The sequence below is a fragment of the Natator depressus genome, chromosome 6 (genome assembly GCF_965152275.1).
Source record: "Natator depressus isolate rNatDep1 chromosome 6, rNatDep2.hap1, whole genome shotgun sequence".
Classification (NCBI taxonomy): Eukaryota; Metazoa; Chordata; order Testudines; family Cheloniidae; genus Natator; species Natator depressus.
In genome coordinates, this window is record NC_134239.1 from 16,345,797 (window position 1) to 16,367,779 (window position 21,983).

A 21,983-nucleotide genomic window follows, 5' to 3' on the forward strand; every position below is an offset into this window, starting at 1 on the left:
AAAGGCAGGTCCAATCATTCATCGGTCTGGTAAACTACTACAGAAGGTTTGCGTGTGAGTTCAGCGACATTGTATCCCCAATCACAAACTTGTGTAAAAAGCACCAACCCAAAAAGGTGGTTTGGTCAGAGGCATGCCAGAAGGTTTTTGATAAGATAAAGACAATCTTCTCTGGAAAACCTGTACTACCCAGTCCTGACTTTGAAAAAACTTTGAGCTATGTACAGATGCCTCTGACATTGGTGTGGGTGCTGTACTGATGCAGGCAGGGGAAGGTAACAAAAAACACCCAATTGCCTTCTTGAATAAAAAGCTGTCACCAATGGAACAAAATTTCTCTGTCGTTGAAAAGGAATGTTATCCTATGGTGTGGGCAGTTAAACAGTTGAGGCCCTATCTCTTTAATAGAAAGCTTAGGATACTGACAGACCAGTCACCCTTGGTATGGCTAAACAGAACCAAAGTTCACAAATTCCAAACTTCTGTGCTGGAGCCTGAGCCTGCAGGAATCTGACATGGAAATTATACACATAAAGGGAAGGGAAAACCTGGTAGCAGACGCCCTGTCCAGGAAAGAGGACCCCAGGTGCACTGCCTTTGAGATAGTCAGTGACTAACCCTCTTGCAGTAAACTAAGAGGAGAGGTGTGGCACTCTGTACCTCGGGGGAACACCCTACACCCCCATGTTCATCTTTATAAAATGATTGTGTGGTATCCAATGCAAAGTTTGTCATGTCATGTCGGGTGTCTTCGGAAGGCTCATGATGCACTGAGCATGGTTGTTATAGTGATGTTATGGTAATTGTTACAGTAACGTTATAGTAATGTCATAGGTCATAATTTCATGTATATAGTTATGAGGCTGAAAATGTATCCTCATGGCTTAAAGCAAGCCCATGCAAAAACTCTCCAGGAGCAGAGAGGCAGTTCACACCTCGTCAGGGCATGGATGGCACAAACCCAGCCCAACCTCACAGGAACAATGGACACTGGCTTAGGCAGCAAGAAAAGAATCTGTTAGATCCTCCAGGGAGTCACCCCCCTTCCTTTGGGCAGTTTGGGACTGCAATGAGGTAATGCTCACCTGACTCTGAAGGGGTGGGGGCAAAGACAAGAGGGAAGAAAGAACAGGATGAAAGCAGGGGACATGCTTTGAGCAGGGGGTTGGACTAGATGACCTGCTGAGGTCTCTTCCAACCCTAATATTCTATGATTCTATAAAAGGGAGAGACATTTTGCCGTGATCCCTCTTCTTCCACCTACATCTACAGACACCACCACCACCAAGCGACTGAAATGTTGATCAAAGGGGAGAGCCTGACTGAAAAGTAACCAGACAGCCTGTGATGAGAAGCATCTAAGTTTGTAAGGACATTGAAAGTGTTAAGATCAGCTTAGAATGTGTTTTGCTTTTATTTCATTTGACCAAAGCTGACCTGTTATGCTTTGACTTACAATCACTTAAAATGGATCTTTATAATTAATAAATTTGTTTGTTTATTCTACCTGAAGCAGTGTGTTTGGTCTGCAGTGTGTCAGAGGCTCCCCTTAGGATAACAAGCCTGATACATATCAATTTCTTTGTTAAATTGATATTTGAGCCCGTGGCTTAACAAGGTTCTTTCAGTTGAGGGTGGCCCCCTCATTTGGGACAGGTTGAACACAGTCCTGATTTCCTGTATTGCTACAATAATTACAACATTGGCAACCATATTTCACTACCCCTGCATTCAGTACTAAGGTGATTTGTACCCAACACCAACCAAAGTTGATCACCTTGATACCGCTGTGTCTGTTAAATATTTAAGCAGATCAGGAGCAAACTGTATTTACATAAACACACCCAAAGTTTCTCCTCCTCCCAGCTAGCTGTCAGGGAAGCATTCATTCAGACCCTGCTTACATAGGCATCAGACATCTCTACCCAACCTTCCTTCTTGAAACCTGTGATCCATTTTGCTTCTTTGTTGAAAGCTTTCGAGGGGGGCATGGAAAATAAATTCTGCCCATTAACGAGACTAGCACCAAATTCCTGGTGCCAGTGATGTGTGGCACCAAGAGAGACCTGAATAGGGTGGTTTCTAGGAGCACTCTTTCATTCCAGGCCAGCTCTGCTCAACCAAACTCTAAGGAAAAGAGACTTTTCCATATCCAATGTAGCACGGTCAGATCTGGCCAGTACCAAGTCCTTTTGTTCGGGCTGTTGCTCAGCGTAGACAGCTTCATTCCCAGCCACGTCAAAAAACTCATCCTTCCCCTGGTGTTAATTGCTTAGCCCAGCAGGCCCCGTCTATAGCACACTGAGCCGGGAGTGCAGCCAGGTCTGGCCCAGTAGCCTAATGACTTTAGCTCTGTGCTCCCCTGCTATTTCCTAATGAGCTTCCTGTGCTGTAGCTCCCCAGCCTGAAGATGCTCATGAGCTTTACTGATTCACACTCCCTACCCTACCTGGAGGGTAGGGATAGGATACAGAGGGACCTAGACAAATTAGAGGATTGGGCCAAAAGAAATCTGATGAGGTTCAAAAAGGACAAGTGCAGAGTCCTGCACTTAGGACGGAAGAATCCCATGCACCGCTACAGACTAGGGACCAAGTGGCTAGGCAGCAGTTCGGCAGAAAAGGACCTAGGGATTACAGTGGCTGAGAAGCTGGGTATGAGTCAACAGTGTGCCCTTGTTGCCAAGAAGGCTAATGGCATTTTGGGCTGTATAAGTAGGAGCATTGCCAGTAGATCGAAGGACTTGATCATTCTCCTCTATTCGGCATTGGTGAGGCCTCATCTGGTGTACTGTGTCCAGTTTTGGGCCCCACACTACAAGAAGGATGTGGAAAAATTGGAAAACGTCCAGCAGAGGGCAACAAAAATGATTAGGGGGCTGGAGCACCTGATTTATGAGGACAGGCTGAGGGAATTGGGATTATTTAGTCTGCAGAAGAGAAGAATGAGGGGGGATTTGATAGCTGCTTTCAACTACCTGGAAGGGGGTTCCAAAGAGGATGAATCTAGACTGTTCTCAGTGATGGCAGATGACAGAATAAGGAGCAATGGTCTCAATTTCCAGTGGGGGAGGTCTAGCTTGGATATTAGGAAACACTATTTCATTAGGTGGGTGGTGAAGCATTGGAATGCGTTACCTAGGGAGGTGGTGAAATCTCCTTCCTTAGAGGTTTTTAAGGTCAGGCTTGACAAAGCCCTGGCTGGGATGATTTAGTTGGGGTTGGTCCTGCTTTGAGCAAGGGGTTGGACGAGATGACTTCCTGAGGTCCCTTCCAACCCTGATATTTTATGATTCTATCACACATGCCTGTCCTGCTGTCTAGCGCACTGGAGCTGAATGGGAGCTGCCTGGTTGCCCAGTAGTCAGGGGTGGTTTCAGTTCTGGCACCTGTTATATGTCAGGTTTAACTTCCTTGAAACTGGTAGGTATAACCACCACCCTTCATTTAAGATAATAGAAACCGTTAAGCTCCTTTATAAAAATAGCAGTGGTCTCCAGCCAAAACAAAGGCACAGGAGAGTCTGCAAGTGGGCAGAGGAGTTTTGCTGGGTATTGGTTGGTGGAGGACACTGTGTGAGAGAGAAGCAACAAACACACCAGAGAAGCAAGAAGAAGGCAGCAAGAGAGCTTCAGACACAGGCTGAACAAGCACTGAGCATGACCCTTTGCAAAGCCTAGAGAGAGAGGTTTTGGGCAGAGTGCTGGCTGAAAGGGCCTCGGAGCTGGGAGCACAGAAACTGTCTCCTGTTGTTTGATTTCTCCTGTACATTCTGTGTAAATAGGCAGGCTTGCATCAAAGATATCTGACTCCATCACCAATGGCTCCTCCTAATGGAAACAACCCAGATGTTGACTTGCCACTCAGGTCAAAAGAGGGTAGCACCATTAGTAAGTTTTGGTCGGGGAAGGAAGATGTGGTCTTGGGACCTGTATTCAGTTTTCCTCCCCCACCAGGAAGTTTGGGAGAGGGGCACTGCAGAAGCCCATGTTCTGTTCACCAGAGGCAATTGGAAGCGGGTCACTGAAGAAATAGGATCTCTTTCAGAGATCAGCGTACAGCCCATTGTCCATCTTGCCCAGTGTCCTGTCTCATACAATAGCCAGTACCAGCAGAAATCCCACGCCTGCCCATGGCACAAGTCTCTTCCTGGCCTCTATTCAAGGTTGCCTTTACACCTTGAAATCACGAGAGCGTTTAGCCCTTCAACACTTTTTTAAACCCCTACTAACATCTCTCTCAGTATCCAGGTAAATGTCTGATGGACCCTTTTGGGGATCCTGCTAAACACTTGGACTCAAAGATTTACTGTGCCACTGAGTTCCACAGGCTCCTTGTGCATGGCGCAAAAAACCCCCACATTTCACGGACACACAAATATCTCCGTGTGTGGGTCCAACGCCTGGCTACTTTCACATCAGGGACACTCATTCTAAAACTTCCCGCTTCTTGTCCAAAGTTGATTTCTGCCTGAAAGAAACACTGAAATTCTGACCTTAAATGGTTTTCATTTTCAAAATGTTGCATTTTTGCTTCAAAAATACTTTGTCAAAAAAAAGTGAAAATGTGCCCAATTTTGCTCTCTAAGAGTCTTATTTTTGAACCAAAGCAAATGTTCACACTAGCTGAGATTTTTCACTCACTTGGGGTGTAATTAAACATTCACAATGTTTGCGTTAAGGCCTTGCGTTTGGGATGTTATTGGAATTTTTTCACACACCACCAGCTGGGGGCTGATATTCACCAAGGGTAAATATTGAGGGGAGTGGCTGGGAAAGGGATGCTGGCAATGCTGTGCACTGGAATGAGGCTAGTACAGTGCAGGGTAAGAAGTCAAGGTTGGTTACAGTAGTAAATCTAAATCCTAGCCCAACTATAACCTTATAGCGAACCCTAACCCTAGCTCTGGCCCCAACGGATTCCAATGTTAACCATAGAATAGCCCCAATGGACTCTAATCCTAACCCCAATCCCAACTCTGCTTCATAACCCTACAAAGAATTTGGCCATGGCCAGGCTGCTGCAATGCTGACAGCACAGCCTATCATGCTGAGCTGTATTGTCTCCTTGTGTTTCCCAGTCGGTCAGTCTGTCAATCTCTTTGTTTATAGCTTATCCACTCATGGGGGACAGGGTCTGCCTTTCTGTTCTGTGTTTGTACAGCTCCTAGCCAAATGGGGGCTTGGCCTGTGACTGGGGCTCCTAGATACCACACAATACAAATAAACAAATAATAAATTACTCCATCCTGTGACCTGGGGCCCTGCTGGGATTGGAGTTGGAACTAGGCTGGAGATAGGGCCTAGAAGGGGAGATTGAGGTGTGGCAAGTCCAGCGAGGGTTCGGATCTCCGTGTGCAGCTGATTAGTCCTTTGGGCCCAAAGTTCAGATGTGTGAGCCCAAATCCTACATTTGTGCAGGCAGAGGGAAGACACAGGTGCCTGAGGGTGGCAGCCGCAGCCCCAGTTGCCCATCTACATAGGCGAAGAAGAGGGGACTTGCCTGTTCCACTCAGAACATCAGCAGCTGCTACGGGAAGTCAGGGGCCAATGATCAGGTTGGATTCTGTTTGATGGTCGTTCCCGAGGAAATATTTCAGACTGTGTTGACACGCAGTGGCGACAGCTGGCATTACACACTCAGTGAAACGACTTTAGGCTGGGGCGCTGACTTGACAGGCCTGGGATCTGGAATCCTTCACCCATCGCAGAGGAATGAGCAGTCTATGTGAGCTTCCCATGCACTGGGGAAAAACCCTGTCTAGGGCTGGGATCGTTCTCCCAGACCACATAGAAGACACCTGCTCCCAGCCATGGGGTCCCGCAAGGATCCATCCTCTCTCCCCTCCTAGCCAGGAGCTGAGTGAAGTTGCTTGGGGAGACCAAGCCAGCAGTAGGCTCCCCGCTCTACATCCCCTTCACATCAGACACCTGCAGCCCCTCCCCTAGTGAGATCAGCCACTGCACGAAGAGCCAAATCCAGGACTGGCTGAGGAGATGGTGGTAGGAGAGGACGAAGCTGCCACCTCCAGGCCATCACCCCACCATTAAGGGTATCAGCCCTGGGGTTGCTGAGCCCACCCAGTTAGCACTCGTCCCCATGGCCAGAGCCAGCTGTAGGTGGCAGCAGGGAACGCTTGGATTAGAAGGGAAAACTTTATTACTATTCACCATAGAAATGGGAGGCTGGCCCTGATGGCTAATCAGATACCTGTCCATCAGGGTTAGCTTGGGAAAACCTCCCAGCAGCCCTAAGGAATCTAGGGTGGGAATTGCAAAGCAGCCCAGGGGATCCGGATGCCCAGTTGAGAACTGGGTGTTCAAATTCCTTAGGAAGTTTTGAAATTTCAGCCTGCAGATTTAAACACGAGTCTGCAAGAAGTGGCAGGAGATCTTGGGGCTGGAGCCAGGGGCCCTGGGCTTGGCTGAGGCAGGGACCACCCCAGAGGGTGGGGAGATTCACCTGTCTCAGGAGCCCTGCACAGGGATCGTCCCTTGGGACCAGGTGGGCACGTTCCACCCGATGCAGGGAGCTGCAGCATGCTCTCAGCCCTTCCCCATCTCCTCCCGCACTTTGGCTGTAAGGAGGCTGGCAGCTCACACATGCCTGGAAAATCTTGAGTCATGGTACCTCAGCTAGGCACCATGTCCTCCCAGAGCATCATGGCACCCCTCATCTCCTGAGATTGCTCAGGCAGCTGGGCCAGGGCCAAGCCGCCTCCTCTCCACCAGCATGGTGTGGAGCCACCCACACGTTGCTCCTTCTGAGGCGTCTGCTGTCCAGCGGGATCCAGGGAGGGAGCGGGCAGGGCACTGGCAGGGGAAGAGGCAGTGGTTCTTCCCATACATGTTGCTCAGAACAACGTGACGCCTCCTTTCCCTCCCCTACCCTGTTCGATCAAGCTCATCACTCCTGCCGGCTTCCTCCTCCTCCTCACGCTGCTGTGACGGGCTGGGCACTCCCCATCCCCTCGGCAACGGGCACTACGCAGCTGGCTGGGTAGGAGTGCTTTTCTCATGCGGGGGTGGCTCCGCTCCCTCTGATGGGACCGTAGAATGCTTCTGAGGAGCAGGGACCAAGGGGGTGAGGGTCAGGAGGGCAGTTCTGGGCCCTGCAGGGGTGAGTGAAGGGGGCTGATCGGGGCTTGGAACTGCAGTCCCCAGCCCAGAGGTTTCCATCAGAACGATGGGGTGCAGAGAAGAACCCGAGGGAGCCGTACGGTATCCAAAGGACCTTGGCCCAGCTGGAGGGGGCCCAGCCGTGTTCACAGGCCCAGCATCCCAGTGGAGCGTGTTCCTTCCTGCAAGGAGCTGGCGCTCTGGGCTGGAAGAAGCAGGAGCCGGGGTACTGGGGCAGAGGCGGCAGTCACTGGCCCTGCGCTGGGCCATGGAGTTCTCTCTGGGATTGCGGGATGCGGATTTCCCAACCTCTGCGTCGTCCATGTGGACAGGGCCAAGGCTGCTCTCCCGAGGGACTGGGGCGTCTGAGGTTAATGGAGACAGGGACATCATTAGCGCCTTCCCCGAGCGCTGTGGTCCACCTGTTTGGGGCCATGGGCGGGCCAGAGTGCTGTACGGCAAGGGCCTGAGGTTAGGGAGCCCCAGGAACCCAGGCACAAAGCCGGGATGCCCGCTCCACAGCCTGGCACTGTGCTCCCCTACACATGCCCCTCAGGCAGGGTTGGGGAGCTTGTCCTACAGGGCTACCTTAACCCCGGGGGCTCTCCCACCCCAGACAGTGGCACCCAGTTACAGCCTCACCTGGAGGCGCTGCGGTGACTGACCCCAGGGCCCCTACGGGCTGGAGGTGCCAAGGGACCCCACACATCAGGCCTGCTCTCCATGCCCCTCTAGTGGCCTTGCCACACACAGAGGTTCTGAGTCAGCTCTTGTTGATGCTGCACGAAGGGGCCTGCTCCATAGCTCACGCAGCGGAGGATCACATTTCCGCTCCAGCCCTCCTGGCTTCGGTCCATGACAGCAACCTGTTCAGGGTCATCACCACAAGGGCAAAGCTCCCTCTGTAGGCGGGGCGGGGGGGAAGGGCCTGTGCCAACCTCAAGGGCACAGGGGTGGGGAGGCCAGGCGTGCGGGGCTATTACCTTGGCAGGCAGGGCAGCAGGTGGCAGGAAGCGCCGAGGGTTCAGTGCAGGACTGGGCACAGGGCCTCCTCTCGCAGCTCACCTCCCCCAGCTGAGAGAGGGGGAAAAGGAAGGGGTGAGACACGACAGACCGTGAGCACCCGCATTGCTGGCTGGGCCGGGACAAACTACCCCAATCTGTGAGGACAGCGGGGAGCCTGCCAGCGCCTCCACACACCCAGCAACCCTCTGGCTTTTCCTTCAGTCATGCCCAGGCCCACTGGACCCTTGTCCAAAGCAAAGGCCTGCCGCACTACAGGAGCCAAAGGGGAACTCCCAGCATGCCCTCAGCCCATATCACACCAGCCCCAGCCCCCCTCCCACTCCCCCTGTAGTGCAGCTCCCAGCGTCCCCTCAGCCCATATCACACCAGCCCTCCAAAGGGCAGCTTCCAGCATCCCCTTGGCCCATATCACACCAGCCCCCGAGAGTGCAGCTCCCAGCGTCCCCTCGGCCCATATCACACCAGCCCCCCGAGAGTGCAGTTCCCAGCAGGGCCCAGTGTCCCCTCACACCAGCCCCTGGAGGCTTCACAGGATAGACACTCATGGCAAACACAGTCCATGGGACTCTTGGATGATGCTGAGTAATGCCCATTCCCATCCTTCATCCAGTCCCCACAGAACAATCCCCATCAGGTCCCTCCCCTGCGAGGGGCACAGCTCACCTGGCAAGTGCAGTGAATGCAGGGCTCACCCTCTGGTATGAACGTCTGTCCATTCACCACCTTCCTGCCTTCGTAGTTACAATCTGCAGGGGACAGACACCCGGCCAGGGGGAGAGACAAGCTTTAACATTACAGTAACTATATAGAGATTGGATGTGAGAGTAACACACACACACAGAGACAGAGTGGAAGAAGGGGAGAGGTGGTGTGGCCAAGTAGATAGCGCACAGGGCTCGGAGTCAGGACACCTGAGTTCTATTCTTGTCTCTTCTGGGTGACCTTGGGCAAGTCACTTCCCCACTCCGTGCCTCAGTTTCTCTTCCTGCCCTTTATTTGCCTTGCCTATTTAGGGACAATCCCTGCCCTGAAGAGGTTGTTGTGTGTATGTACAGTGCCTAGCACAATGGGGCTCTGATCTCAGCTAGGGTCTCCAGGCACTGCTGTAACCCAAACAACAACAGAAGAATCACTTCACCCAACACTGACCTGCAGCCACCTCTGAGGCGAGGATGCGGCAGGTGTTTAGCAGCCCACGGCAACACTGCACAAGAGAGTATAGGACAGGAAGTGAAGCTGAATGTTGTACCCAATTCACACTGCTTGGGGAATTACCCAAAGCCAACACCCTGAACCTCACTAAAGTGCAAAGGGAGTTTTCATGACCACAAGTGGTTAGGGCCTTCATTTTACAACTCACCCACAAGAAAGCACATCAGACTGCACAATCCCCCTGGCTCTGCACTGGGACAATGGGGTCAGCGCTGACTGTAAGAGGAGAACACCCCCTATCAAGCCTCCCTGATGCACTGGGAAAGCCTTCTACTGAGTAACCTACCCCACTCCCTGCAGCACAACACCCCACGTTGCTCCCTGCAGCACAGCTCCTGGTGACCTGGGGTCAGTCCTGACTGTGAGAAGAAAGCACCCTCTACTGAGCCCCCATGCTTCCCTCAGCAGCACAGCACCCCTAGTACTGCACAGGGGCATTGGGGTCAGCAATGACTCACAGAGGAGCTCTCTGGACTGAGCCCCCCAATGCAGGGCTGGCGATGACCCACCAGCATGTGAGGTCTCCCATCCCAGTACTGACCACACCAGACCCCCTTCCCCTGGTGGTGAGATCAGAGGTGGTCGAAGCCCACGGTGGTATGGAAGCAGCCAGGGTAGAACTCCGGGGCTCGCCAAGGCTGTGGCACTTACCATAACAGACAGGGCAGCATTCTCCCTCCGGGTGGAATGGATACATACAGAAGATGATACAGTCCACAGGGGAGCAAGCCACAGAGCCCAGCTGTAGGACACAGAAGAGCAACACTAGGACTCTGCCTTAGCAGCAACACAAGGTAGGCAGATGACTGGGAGACTACGACTGGCAGGAGACACAGTAGGTTCCGCCTATGGCTGGTGGGAAATTCTCCTTTGAAACAGCTTTTAAACGGGAAATTGAGTTTTCAACAAAATGAAACTTTTTGCAAGAAGCGTCTGCTTTCCATGGGAAATGTCCATTTTTCGTCCAAAAAAATGAATATCCAAAAACCGTAATATTCTGATTAGAAACTGCTCTTGCATTGACCATAGGAGTGTTAGTTCAATTGCCTCATGTCCCCATTCTTCTCTTTGGGCTGGACTCCCTGCCTAGACTACATCTCTCATGATGCAACTGCCTCCCCTCATGCATGGGAGATGTAGTCCAACCAGGGAGCCCAGCCCACAGAGGAGACTGGGAGTATGAATCAACCAAACTACAACTCCCATGATGCACAGCGACTTCATTTTTAATTGAAACATTTCTGCTTTCCAGTTTCCATTGAAAAATTGAAATTTTCTGCATAAAACTTAGAAGAAAACAATTTTTTTCCATTTTTGTTGAAATTTTCTGCTGAGGAAAATCCCCCATTTGACAACCTAGGGAGGGCAAGCCAGACTCCCTCTGCTCCAGACCCACAGCATCCAGACAGCCAGCCTCTCCCCATCCTGAGCCATCTAGGGAGGACGATCAGCAGGACTCTCCGTGGACACCAACAGCAAAAGTAGAATGTTTGAGTTCCAAGACAGTGCCTGACCTCAAACCTGTGTTCACCTCATTTTCTCCACAGAAGACAACCCCCATGGACCCTTTTCTGTTCCCCATGGCATCTTTCACTCACAGCCTCACCCCACTGGACTCTTCTTCCCTGATCCAGGGACCTTGGTGCCTGCCTCCATGCTCTGCACATCTGGAGCAGCCCCAGGCCTGAAGCTGAATGTGCAGCCTTAGGCTGGACAAAGCCCCTTGGCTTAGACCCTTTGATCTAATGGACCTGAGAGACCTTTCCTAAAGACATGCTTGGAGAGAAGGTGAAGCTCTTACCAGGCAGATGCAGCTGAGGCAGGGGTCTAGGGCAGAAGGGAAGATTTCGTTGTTGTAGAAGATCCTTCCCATGTAGGTGCAGCCTTCAGGGAGGAGAGAGAAGGAAAGGCATGATCATGACACCTCTCACCAGAAAGTCAACCGCCTCCCGGGGGGCCAGGGCACACCTGGCAGAGTGGAGACACCAAGAGCAGGGACAGAACCTGTGTGGGACACACCCAGAGCACTCTCCACCAGAATGGCTCAAGGGATGGAGAGAGAGCCATTCACAGCTGGGTCGCTGGTTCAAAGTCAGCCCCACACTGGTGATGACCAAAAGCTGTTCCCATCTGAGGGCTGCCTGTCCTGTAGGAGGTGGTTGGGTCTCCATGTCCCCAGGAGCACTCAGTGGCCTGGCTGATGTCTGTCTGAGCAGAGAGGATGAGGGCTGGCTGGACCGTGGAGGGGGGAGCTACCCTGTCCCTGGATTTTCAGTGATGAGTGGCTCCTCGTTCCCTGGGGGTACCCTGCTGCGAGGTGCTCTTGGTGGGTTATGCTTCTCACTGCAGATGGTGGCTCCCTGGCAGGGGACCCCAGGCCCGGTTACCTGCTGAGCAGTCCGGGCAGCACTGGCCAGGGATTTGAATGGGGTGAGGACACGTCTCCAAACAGTCTGTCCTCTTGCAGCTCACCGAGCCGTCTGCCTGCAAGAAAGAAGCACTTGACAGAAACTCACGGCACACACGGCCTGGCTGAGTGCCCTGCACAGCCAGCCCTGGCCCATCGATGCTGTGTGCTGGCACAGTCCACCCGATGGGGGGCTGCACTTCAGTGCCAGGTGAGCACACACCAGCAGAGAGCTGTGGGGTCCTTCTGAAGGGTTCAATGTCCATAAGGCACAGCGCTCGGCCGCCAGCCCAAGCCAGGAAAGTCTAGCGCAGGGCGGAGGGCAGAGGGGTTGGGCTACACGCTGCGAGGACAGGTAAGGAGAGTGAAGTAGAGCAGGTTCTCATTCACCTGGCAGATGCATAACTCACAGGGATCACCCGGAGACCAGATCTGTCCGATCGGAAACTCTACCCCATTGTCATCCACGAAGCAACCTGGCCAGGGAGAGAGAGAGAGAGCTTCAGAGCTGGGCAGGGGCTGATGGGAGAGATGGGGAGTAGAGAGGAGGGGCAGGGAGCCCAGTGGGCACAGCCCGAGAGGTGGCGGGCCCTGAGCAGATGAGAAGGCCTGGCACAGTGGATAATAGACACACACTCTGCCTGTGACACACGCACACAGAGCCCTATACCTACCCACCCATCACACACACACCTTGCCCATCCCCCTGCCCATGACAAAAACACCCTGCCCGTCACACACACAGGCCCCTGCCCCTCGCTCACACGTGCGCACGCCCCTGCGCAAGCTTTCACCTGATACTGATGCAGGCTCCTGGCAGGAGAAGCAGCACTGCCCCGGGGCCAGCAGCCAGTCCTGGCGGGGACATGCCAGCTCGGGACAGGGTGCGAAGGAGCACTCCACCTCGCCACTCTGGGGAAGAGACGTGTCGCACACGAGCTGGCGGAAAAAGGGGGCAGGGCGGTGCCCCACATCTCCTTCCTCCCCCTCCTCATTGTCACTGCACCCCAGGCCCTGCCAGAGCTTTCACGCAGAAGGCTCCAACCAGTGATGAGCTGCCAAAATCTTAACAACGGGTTCCCTTCTCACCCCACGAGGGGGTTGTTGCCCACCCCCGCCCCCCGGGACTCCTGCCCCATCCAACCCCCCTGCGTTCCTTGATGTCCCCCCCAGGACCCCTGCCCCATCCCCCCCCTCTAAAGGGCTTCTAAATTTAACAACCAGTTCTAGCGAACCGGTGCGAACCAGCTCCAGCTCACCACTGGCTCCAACCAAAGCAGCCTGGCTTCAGCCCAAACTCCCTTTCCACATCCCCCCCACCGGCTCCTAGGAGAAAAGGCCCTCTTCCTGCCAGCCCCACACACTCCTACCCTGGCGTGGGCATCCCCACAGGCCGTGCCTTTCCCTGGCACCTAGGTCTAGGGTGGAGGGCCCTTTCCCCCTGCGATGAGTGAACAGGCACTGACCCCAGGTGGTGAGGACCCCCCTGCACTGTGCTAGGGAGCCCTGCGGGGTGGGGGGGGCTGAGCCTACCCGGCAGATGCAGGTGGTACAGTTGTCTCCATCCAAGCCGAATTCGGCACCGTGCATGTATGTGCGCCCGTGGAAATCGCACGTGGCTGCAGGGGGAAAGGGATGGTTGGTACCGGGATGGCAGGAAACGCGGCCAGCCGGAGCCGTCACACAATGGGACCCTGGCTTCTCAAACAGGCCCCCTGGGTGCAAGTCTCCAAGTGCCTCAAACCAACCCCCAACCCGCCCACCCCAGGGGTCACACTCCCCATTTCTAGGCAGAGAAACTGAGGCACGGTGAGCTTAAGCAACTTGCCCAAGTTCCCCCAGCTGGGTAGAGACCTCAGGAGGCCAGACTTATCATCCCATGCTCTGACCAGTAGGCCATGCTGCCTTATCACTGACCACACACTCTCTGTGTAGTCATTGCTGCCCCATCACTGAAGCAGTCGCTGGGCTCCACCTCCCCAAATCCTCCTCCTCCCTGATATACAAGACCCATTGGCCCAGCCGATGGGGCACCCCTCTCACACCAGGAACTCTGCATAGCCTCCAGAACTGGGGGGTCAGAGGGACCAATGCAGCTGCTGAGGGACCCACCTGGCTGGCAGGAGCAGCAGTCGGCCTGGGCAGGGCTGGGGCAGGGGCCCGGAGGGCACTCAGGGGAGATGCAGGACACATTGCCGGCCTGGAAGAGAGAGAAACCAAAGGGAATGCCAGGGACGGATCCAGGGCCCCGTGCCGACGTGGTACTGGGCAGCTCTCCCCTCCTCTGGGTGTTCATTTAAACTCATGTCCAACCCCGCACGGAGGGGGCCATGTCATCATGTCTGATCCCCCCGCCAAGGGGCCACTTCTCCACCCCTGACCACCAGCTGAGGGGCCATGTCTCTGTCCCTAAACCCAGCTGAGAGGCCACGTCACCTTGGCCACTACCTCTAATCAGTCAACTGGACAGTGACCTCACTAAGCCTCTGGCTCCCCGCTGCCCTGGGCACCAATGTCACAAGCTCCTTGGGGAACAAGCTCCTTGAGGAATCCCCTCCAGCCGAGTCTGGGTAACAAGCTCATATTATTCCCCAGAGACCCCAGAGGTGCCTGGATCCCCTAGCCAGTGCCACGCTCACCAGGCACATGCAGACTGTGCAATTCCCGTCAGCCACAGAGAACACATCCCCCTCGGCCCGGGCGACCCCCTCGTGCCAACAGCCTGCGAGAGACGGGAAAGCAAGGGCAGCGTGAGGCTACGGGGCATGGGCCTGGGCTCGCCGCTCCACTTGCAGGAGATATCATGAGCCTGCCCACCATGCCCTCAGGGCCACAGCTGAGCTGGGCACCCACACAGACTGCCAAGAAGCGGCCGTACAGCCCAGCCAGCTGGGCACCACCCACACCTGGGACAGGAACCAGCAGGGACTGAACCATCCAGGCTCCGGTGTCCCCAACAGACCCCGTGGGCCTGAGCCAGAGAGACTAGGGGGCGCGGGTCTCACCTGTGCAGCTGGGGCAGCAACCCCTGTCCTTCGGGGGCAGCGGGTGAGAACAGGCAATCCGGCAGCTCTCCGCCTCACACACCACTTGGCCCCCCTGCAATGGGACAGGCCGGTTAGCAGGGGACTGTCCAGAGCGCAGCCGGGGGAGCCGGGGAGCCGGTGGGAGGATACGTACCTCGCAGGCACACTGCAGGCACCCGGGTTCCATCCAATGGCTGCTGTGCTCCCGCAGTGCCCCCTGGTGCCAGCAAGGGGGAGGCGAGGTGGTGAGGGCGAGCAGCAGAGAAGCAGAAGGACGAGGCGAGGGCACCAGGACTGCCCCTTGGAACAGCGATGGTGGCAGTGGCGAGAACGCACCAGGGGCAGCAGTGGCAGCCGGGAGCAAGGGGGATATGTGTGGTGGGGCAGTCAGCAAGGAAGGGGGCCGGGGGCTGGGGGCAGGGGCTTGGGAAGGAGGGGAGGCCCTGGGGGCCAGCAGGGGTCCCCCCGAGTCGGGAGGGAGCAGCAGCAGAGTTGGGGGGTGCTGCAGGGACTGCAGGATGGGAGACGGGGCCGGGATGGTTTTCAGGAAACCTGGAAGGAAACACAACACGGAGCTCTTTGGGGAGAGCCGGGGCAGCTGGGCGGGGCCCAGGGACTGGTGCGGGACATGCCCAGAAGACGCTACTAGGCCCAGGGATGCCAGCTCTGCCTGTGCTGCAGGGCACAGAGCCCAGCTCTCCGGACCCACAGCCCCTGTCATGGACAACCTCCCGTGCCACGAATCGTGACCACAGCTGGAACACAGGGCCCGACCCCCGCTCCCTCTCCACTCTGCCAATGGGAAGAGCCCCCTCCCCACAACAGGAGACCGTGGGCAAGCTTGCGCCCCTCCCCCCCGACAGGCGTGGGAGCGGGGCCCATCCTTACCTTCACAGGACACCCTGTCCCCGCTGAGCCGGTAGCCAGGGTGGCAGGTGCACAGGAAGCTGCCTGGCGTGTTGTGGCAGGCGTGCTGGCAGGGGCGCCTCTCACTGGGCCGTCGGCACTCATTGACATCTGGGGGTGGCAGAGCCAGGCATCAGTGCCTGGCAGCAGCACCAGCTGTGAGGGAGAGCAGGGGACCCGGGGGCTGTCCTTGCTCACTGGGTCTGGGCAGGAGCCAGGTGGAGCCCTTCCCCACGCAGGCTGGGACTGGGGAGATGGCCAGGCCTGGGCATTCACCACCAGCCCAGCCTGTCCGCCCACTCACCAGGAGCCCCCAAAGCCGGGCACCCCAACGCCACGCGCTGATATCTCAGACCCGTCTGGAGATGGCCCTCAGCCAGGCCAAGGGGCAGAGTCAGCCTGGGGTGACCCCAGAGACTGACAGTGGAGGGCACCTCACACTGGACCTCGGGGGAAGGCAAGGCCTTTTCTGATCCATTTCGGAGCTACCCTGGCTCTGAAAAGACACCATGAAGGGATTCAGACTGTGAGCTCCATGGGGCAGAGCCCATCTCCTTGCTCTGGGTCTGTCCTGCCCCCAGCCCCACGGAAGCCTGGTCTAGGAGTTAGACTGCTGGCTGCTGCCACAACACAAATCGGCAATAATAGATGACCCCAAGGCCTCATTCCCTCTCCTCCCGCAGCAGGGTGAGCTGGGTGGGACAACGCTCAAGTCACTGCAGTGACACAGGGCAGTATGGCGGGGAACGGGACGACAATAGGCCACGGAGGACGCCTGCTCGGTTCACTAAAGAGGGAGACAGCGGAACCTTAACGGCCAGGGTTCCCCCTTCTGTATCAGGGAGAAGCCAGAACAATCTCAGCCGAAGGGGCCGTTTTCCCCGTTCCTCCTGAACGCTCCCACCTCATGGGGCTGGGCTGAACATCTGCTCAGCTGCTACCTAGTGGCTCCAATGCACCGAGGGCCTGATCTTTGCTCTGGCCACTGAGCCCTCCCACTCCTAGGTACTTTGCCATGGCCATGAGGAAACCCCTTCACCCCTCAGTGTCTCTGCTGCCCCATTGGTGGTAGCGTGGGGATACCAGCATGCAGCTCTTCCCCAACCTGGGGGAGTATCACTGACTGGGCAGCACTCTGGAACCAAAGCCTTACTGGAGGTGGGGGTCTGAGAAGGGGCAGGGCTGGGTGGGGAGGGAGGAGGGGCTTCTCAGGAGGGATGGAGAGGGCCAGATCAGCAGGAGGAGGAGGAGGCACTCACCCAGGCAGGAGTGCTGGTTGCTGTGCAGGTGGTAGCCGGGGCGACAGAAGCACCGATAGCTGCCGATGCTGTTCTTGCACCGGTGCTGGCACGGGGTGGCCAGACACTCGTCTGTATCTGGAAGAGGAAAGGATGAGACAGCCACTCCCCACAACTCCCACCACCCTCCCTACACACACCAGTACCAGCCACTCGGCCCAGTCCCCACCCCCACCTTTCTCTCTGATCCCTCATTCTGCGCCCTGAAGCCCAGGGACTCACCCTGGCAGCTGTGCCGGTCGGCGGAGAGCCGCATGCCTGGGCCACACTCACACACAAAGCCTCCCTCGGTGTTGACGCACAGCCCCTCACAGGAGGCGCTCAGGCACTCGTCGATGTCTAGGAGAGAGACAGGGCCACCTGGCAGAGGGGTCTAGGGAGGAGAGGGCACCTGGCCACTCCCATGGACACACATGCACAGCCAGTCCTGTGTACGGCTGAGGGAACATGGCACTCCAGTGGGGATGCTAAGGGAGCCCATAGATCAGCTGTAAGGAGAAAGTGGCACTCCTGTCCCAGCCAGCAGATCCAGCCTTTCCTGGGGAGAATCAGGCAGGGATGGGGGAGCTCTCTGGGAGAGGAGCTCATGCCCTGGCTGGGTCATCGTCAGCGGGGATTGAACCTGGGACCAATGGATGGGACAAGCCTCTAATGCCAGAGGGAAAATACCCAGCTCTGCTAGCCGAGACTAAAGCAGGCTCATCCATCTCTGTCTGTGGCCCGGTCACTACACCCCAGGTGGGTGCAGGTCGCCCTCTGCCGCCCTGGCATCCCGTGCGTGGCTGCATTGCTGCCCATGCCAGCTGGCACTCAGACCCCTCCACTCACAGTCCTTCTGGGCTCTGATCAGGGGTCAGCCCGACGGTGGGCAGGCCTGGCGAGTGCTCACCTGTACAGCGCACGCCGTTGGCCGTCTCCGCCATGGAGAAACCCAGCGGGCAGACACGGGCCACCTCCTGGCAGCCACCATGGTTACAGGCAAGGTCACAGCCGTACTCCCCGCAGGCACTGGGCGGATCTGAAAACACACGGCAGCAGGCTGAGGGTCCAGTCAGGATCGCGGGGGGCAGCAGAGACCCAGGGAGGCGAGATCAACGCTGCAGCATGAGGGTCACTGGGCACAGGGAGCTCCAGTGTCACCCTGCCCATGGAGAAGATGGGCTCAGGCCCACCCTGGCCTCGGCTGCAGTTAATAGAAAGTGGAAGCTGCCGGATCTGGACAGTCCTCTGGTCCCCACTGGCTCTCCATGAGCATGCTGCATGGTGGCACCACCGGAGACCGGGCCTGGGCTTCACAGGTGACTCTCTTCTAGGATCTTCTCTGGGTGAGCGGGTGTCCTCTGCACACCCAGCCCTCTGTCCCCAAGCTAGGAGCCAGCTCCGGCTCCCCAGCCACTCCCCACCACCCCACCCACGTTCTTCCTTAGACTCCCAGTCAGCTGGGTCCTCCCCTGGCAGATGGCCCCTCACTGTACCTGCCCGCGCCTCTGTTTGTCTTGGCTTGTTGAGACAGGCACCGCGATTGGAGCAGGGTTTGGCAACTGCCCTGGGAGCCCACTGCCTGCACTACATACTGATAACACTGGCGCAGAAACCCACTGACAGCCACACCGCTGCCTGCAGCCCCTTGCCGGGTCACAGCTTCCCAGCGCCACTCTGAGGCCCCCCGCTACTCCCAGCACATAGTGCTTTGTGGAGTCAGACTCTCTCCAGCCATTGGGACCCAGCCCTCACTCCCTCACTGGAGATGGGCAGCCCTGGGCTCTGATTCCAAAGGGGAGCTGGGAACTGCAGCCTGGCAGCAGGGCCGCCGCTTGTGGCTCTCTGCCCTTGGGACAGGCCAGTCTATGCCATCATTGCTGCAGCCCCTCACACAGGCACCATGTTACCACTTAACTGCATGGATGGCTCAGCCTCACAAGGCCTCCCAGCCCCCCGGTTTTAGCCCTAGACAGTGCCCTTCTCCTATGAATGGCTCTGGCTGCAGATAAAGGGCCACAAGCATTCAGCGAGGGGATCTGGTTACCTGGGCAGGTGATGCCCTGCTCTCCGTCCCGGCAGGAGCAGACGTTGGGGGCGATGCACCAGCCACTGCCACAGCCGAAGGAGCAGAGTGCTGTGGGAGAGGGTCCAGGAGAGATGCCGGTCAGGACAGAGGGACCCCACTGTGACATCTCCACCCTGGGCAGCAGCTTACACACCCAGCCTGGCATGGGCCAATGGGGAGAGCAGGCACTGCCTGGAAACAGCCCCTCAATCCCCTGCTGGACAGACAGACTGCAGATCCCATAAGAGAGCATTGGCCGCTGGCGACAGGGGATGGTGGGGACACATGAAGGAAGCAGTCGGGGGACGGGGAATGGATCTCTTGTGGAAGCGGGTGAATACGGCCCCCTCTTGGTGATGGGAGGAGGGATAGGAGCCATGATGGGCATTTCTCCCATGGGTGGCCTGGTCAGTGGTTGCTATTACCACCCCCCGCCCTTCTCCAGGGTGCCATTCTGCCATGGAGAGGCAGAGTACTGGGCACCTGGGGGCTGATAGGGGAAGCGCAGTCTGTGCTGCAGGTACCAGGTGGGGGTGGTGGGTCATGGAGGGCACAGGATACTCACGCAGAGTGCACTGCCCGCTGGCTGGGGATGGCATCCACCCGGGGCAGCATCCACTCCCGAAGCCCGAGAGGCAAACATGCGGCCCCACACGGTGCCTGGGAAGGAGAGAAACATGAGATTCTCTGGGTCAGGGCTTCAGGATGGTGAGAGTGGCCCCAGAACAAAGGTTCAGGGAGTATATACGGCAGCGTGGGAAGGACCAGCTGCCCCCACCTCTCCTCCTGCTGCAGATGCAGGGATGGCCCCTCTGGGCAGAGACCCAACTAAGGCCCCATGGGGGTTAGCACCAATCAGCAGGATGCAGGCCTGGGGCTGCTTGGCTTTCCATGTTCCCTGGAGCCCTTGCTTTCCTGAGGCTGTGACTCCACCAGGGCCCCACTGGGAGCTGCCTCTAGGAGACCAAGAGTGTGAGCTCTGTGCTGGGGAACAGGGTCCTGGGACTGACATCCCCTCTGCTCCCAACAGGAACTGCTGGGGGAAGGGCAGCCCAGGATTCCCTCCTCCTTCTCCCTGCCCTGGCAGGGAGCAACAGTGCAGCGACACACATCACAGAGCAAAAACCTGGAGTGTGACCCAGACCCAAACACACGCAGGCAGACAGATGGTGGGTAACACACACACAGAGCGAAGGCCTGGTGTGTGACCTAGACAGACCCACAGGGAGACAAGACACTGAGAGGGACAGACAGACACACACAGGACGCAGTGAGGCATGGCGATCACACGTGGACAGACACGCAGGAAGATTGAGTTTTCTACACACACACACCCGGCGCAAAGGCCAGGAGTGTGCCCCGGACAGACAGACTGACGGGAAGGGCAGAGCCCGCCCCTGGCCAGACACACACAGAGAGAAAAAGGGCCCGAGCCTTGCACACACAGGACAGGCACAGGGCAGCGAGATAGAGCCAGACGCAGCGCTCCCACGCTGACACGCCCCGCGCACGGACACACGCCCAGGGGGCAGCCGGACACGAGGCTCACACAGCGGCGTGCGGAACAGACGGACCCCGAGATCCCCCCTCCCGCGGGGTGGTGGCACAGCCAGACCCAGGCGCTGGGGCCACGCTCCCTGCCTGGCTTGACCTCCGCGGCACCGGGCGGCTCCCGCCCCTTTGCCGGGTGCCTGGGACTTGGCTGCCCCGGGCATGGGGGCTGGGGTCGGTACCTGTCCGCCGCAAAGCTGGGCGCCTTCTTCCTGCCGGGATAGGCTCTGCCCGGGCTGCCCGGGAGGACCAGGGACACACAGGCAGCCCCCAGGAGCAGCCCGGCCAACATGACAGGCGTCTCCCGTCCGGAGCCCCTTCCTTCCTCCCGCCCGGGGCTACCGCATGCTGGCCGCCCCGGGCCCTCTCCTCCTCCCCGGCGGGCTGGGGACGCTCCACGAGCTGGGGAAGAGGGGGACCCCCGCGCACCGATGCGCCACCCGCAGGGCGCAGCTCTCCGGTCCCCCCAGCAGCGGGCGTGTGAGAGCGAGCGCCGGAGCGAGCTTCCCCCTCCCCACGGCGGGCAGAGGCACCGCACCGGGGGAGCAGCAGGAGTGGGAGGGTCCAAGCACAGCCGCCCTGTCGCTGGCAGGCGTGGCGGGGGGAGGCGCAGCACCCCCTCGTCCCCTTTCCCACATCTGGCAAGGCTGGCTCCGGCTTCCCCTCCCCTCCCCCTGGGCCGCTTGCCCAGCCCTGCCTGCACGAGATACTCGGCTCCAGGCCAGGCGCCCGTCGGGGCTGAGCCAGCTAGGTGTGGGCTGCGGACGGAGCGGGCACTGATCGGGCCCCAGGCAGGCACGGGCCAGGGTGCTCACACACACACCCAGTCTGGCAGCATGTGGCCTGACTTACACCTGTGTAAACGGGGGCTGCTGCAGTAAAACGAGGGGAGGGACCGCTTCACCTGACCCTCCTCTTCCTCTCGTAGGCACTCCCCCACCCCACCAGCAGCCTGAACCTCTGGGCCCAGGAGCCCCAACACACCCACCTCTCCAGCTGTGAGACTGGTGTTAATGGAGCCTGGCACTTGAGGTCAGAGCACCACTTGAGTTTGGCCCAGCCAGGTCCCCAGCTCCTCTGCCTGTGATAAAGCAGGCGCACAATGTTTCCAGCTCAGGCAGCCAGGATTGTTATTAGTGTAAGGGGAGGGCTGGGATCAGGGACCCACTGTGCCAGGCACTGCCCAGACACACACCAAGAGACAGGCCCTGCTCCGCTGAGATCAGGGCCCTTTTGTGTGGGGAGCTACCCCCAAGAACTTGCAGTCCAGTGTTGCAAGCTCTTTGGGTTATTTCTACCTCCAAGCCTCTTTCTTCAAGACATTTACTCTCTCTCTCATCTGTGCTTTTAGTCCTGCTTTTATCTGCACTGTTTCTTTTCCTGCCTCTGACCT

At 57.4% G+C, this 21,983-nt stretch overlaps 1 protein-coding gene across 1 annotated transcript; it reads right to left on the reverse strand.

Annotated features, from left to right (window-relative positions):
* Nucleotides 1-1,418: 1,418 nt before the first annotated feature.
* On the reverse strand, nt 1,419-20,949 carry VWCE (von Willebrand factor C and EGF domains). Its single transcript, XM_074954630.1, has 20 exons — nt 20,773-20,949; nt 19,605-19,699; nt 19,019-19,108; nt 17,882-18,010; nt 17,215-17,331; nt 16,954-17,070; nt 15,677-15,805; nt 14,943-15,340; nt 14,768-14,861; nt 14,402-14,484; nt 13,875-13,962; nt 13,296-13,381; nt 12,557-12,674; nt 12,153-12,238; nt 11,743-11,839; nt 11,157-11,239; nt 10,007-10,097; nt 8,807-8,889; nt 8,101-8,191; nt 1,419-7,482 (listed from the first exon to the last, which is right to left on the reverse strand). Exons 1-20 carry the CDS (start codon nt 20,880-20,882, stop codon nt 6,983-6,985), a joined length of 2,685 nt encoding a protein of 894 aa, XP_074810731.1. The 5' UTR covers nt 20,883-20,949; the 3' UTR covers nt 1,419-6,982.
* Nucleotides 20,950-21,983: the final 1,034 nt, after the last annotated feature.

Bases quoted from the DNA above. Each gene is read 5' to 3' on its own strand.
- VWCE (XM_074954630.1), bottom strand. From the start codon at position 20,882: ATGTTGGCCGGGCTGCTCCTGGGGGCTGCCTGTGTGTCCCTGGTCCTC. The intron at 19,700-20,772 runs GTACCGACCCCA...TCTCCTTCCCAG, and splicing joins CCCAGCTTTGCGGCGGACAG to GCACCGTGTGGGGCCGCATG. The intron at 13,963-14,401 runs GTGAGCGTGGCA...TCTCTCTTCCAG, and splicing joins GCACAGTCTGCATGTGCCTG to GCCGGCAATGTGTCCTGCAT.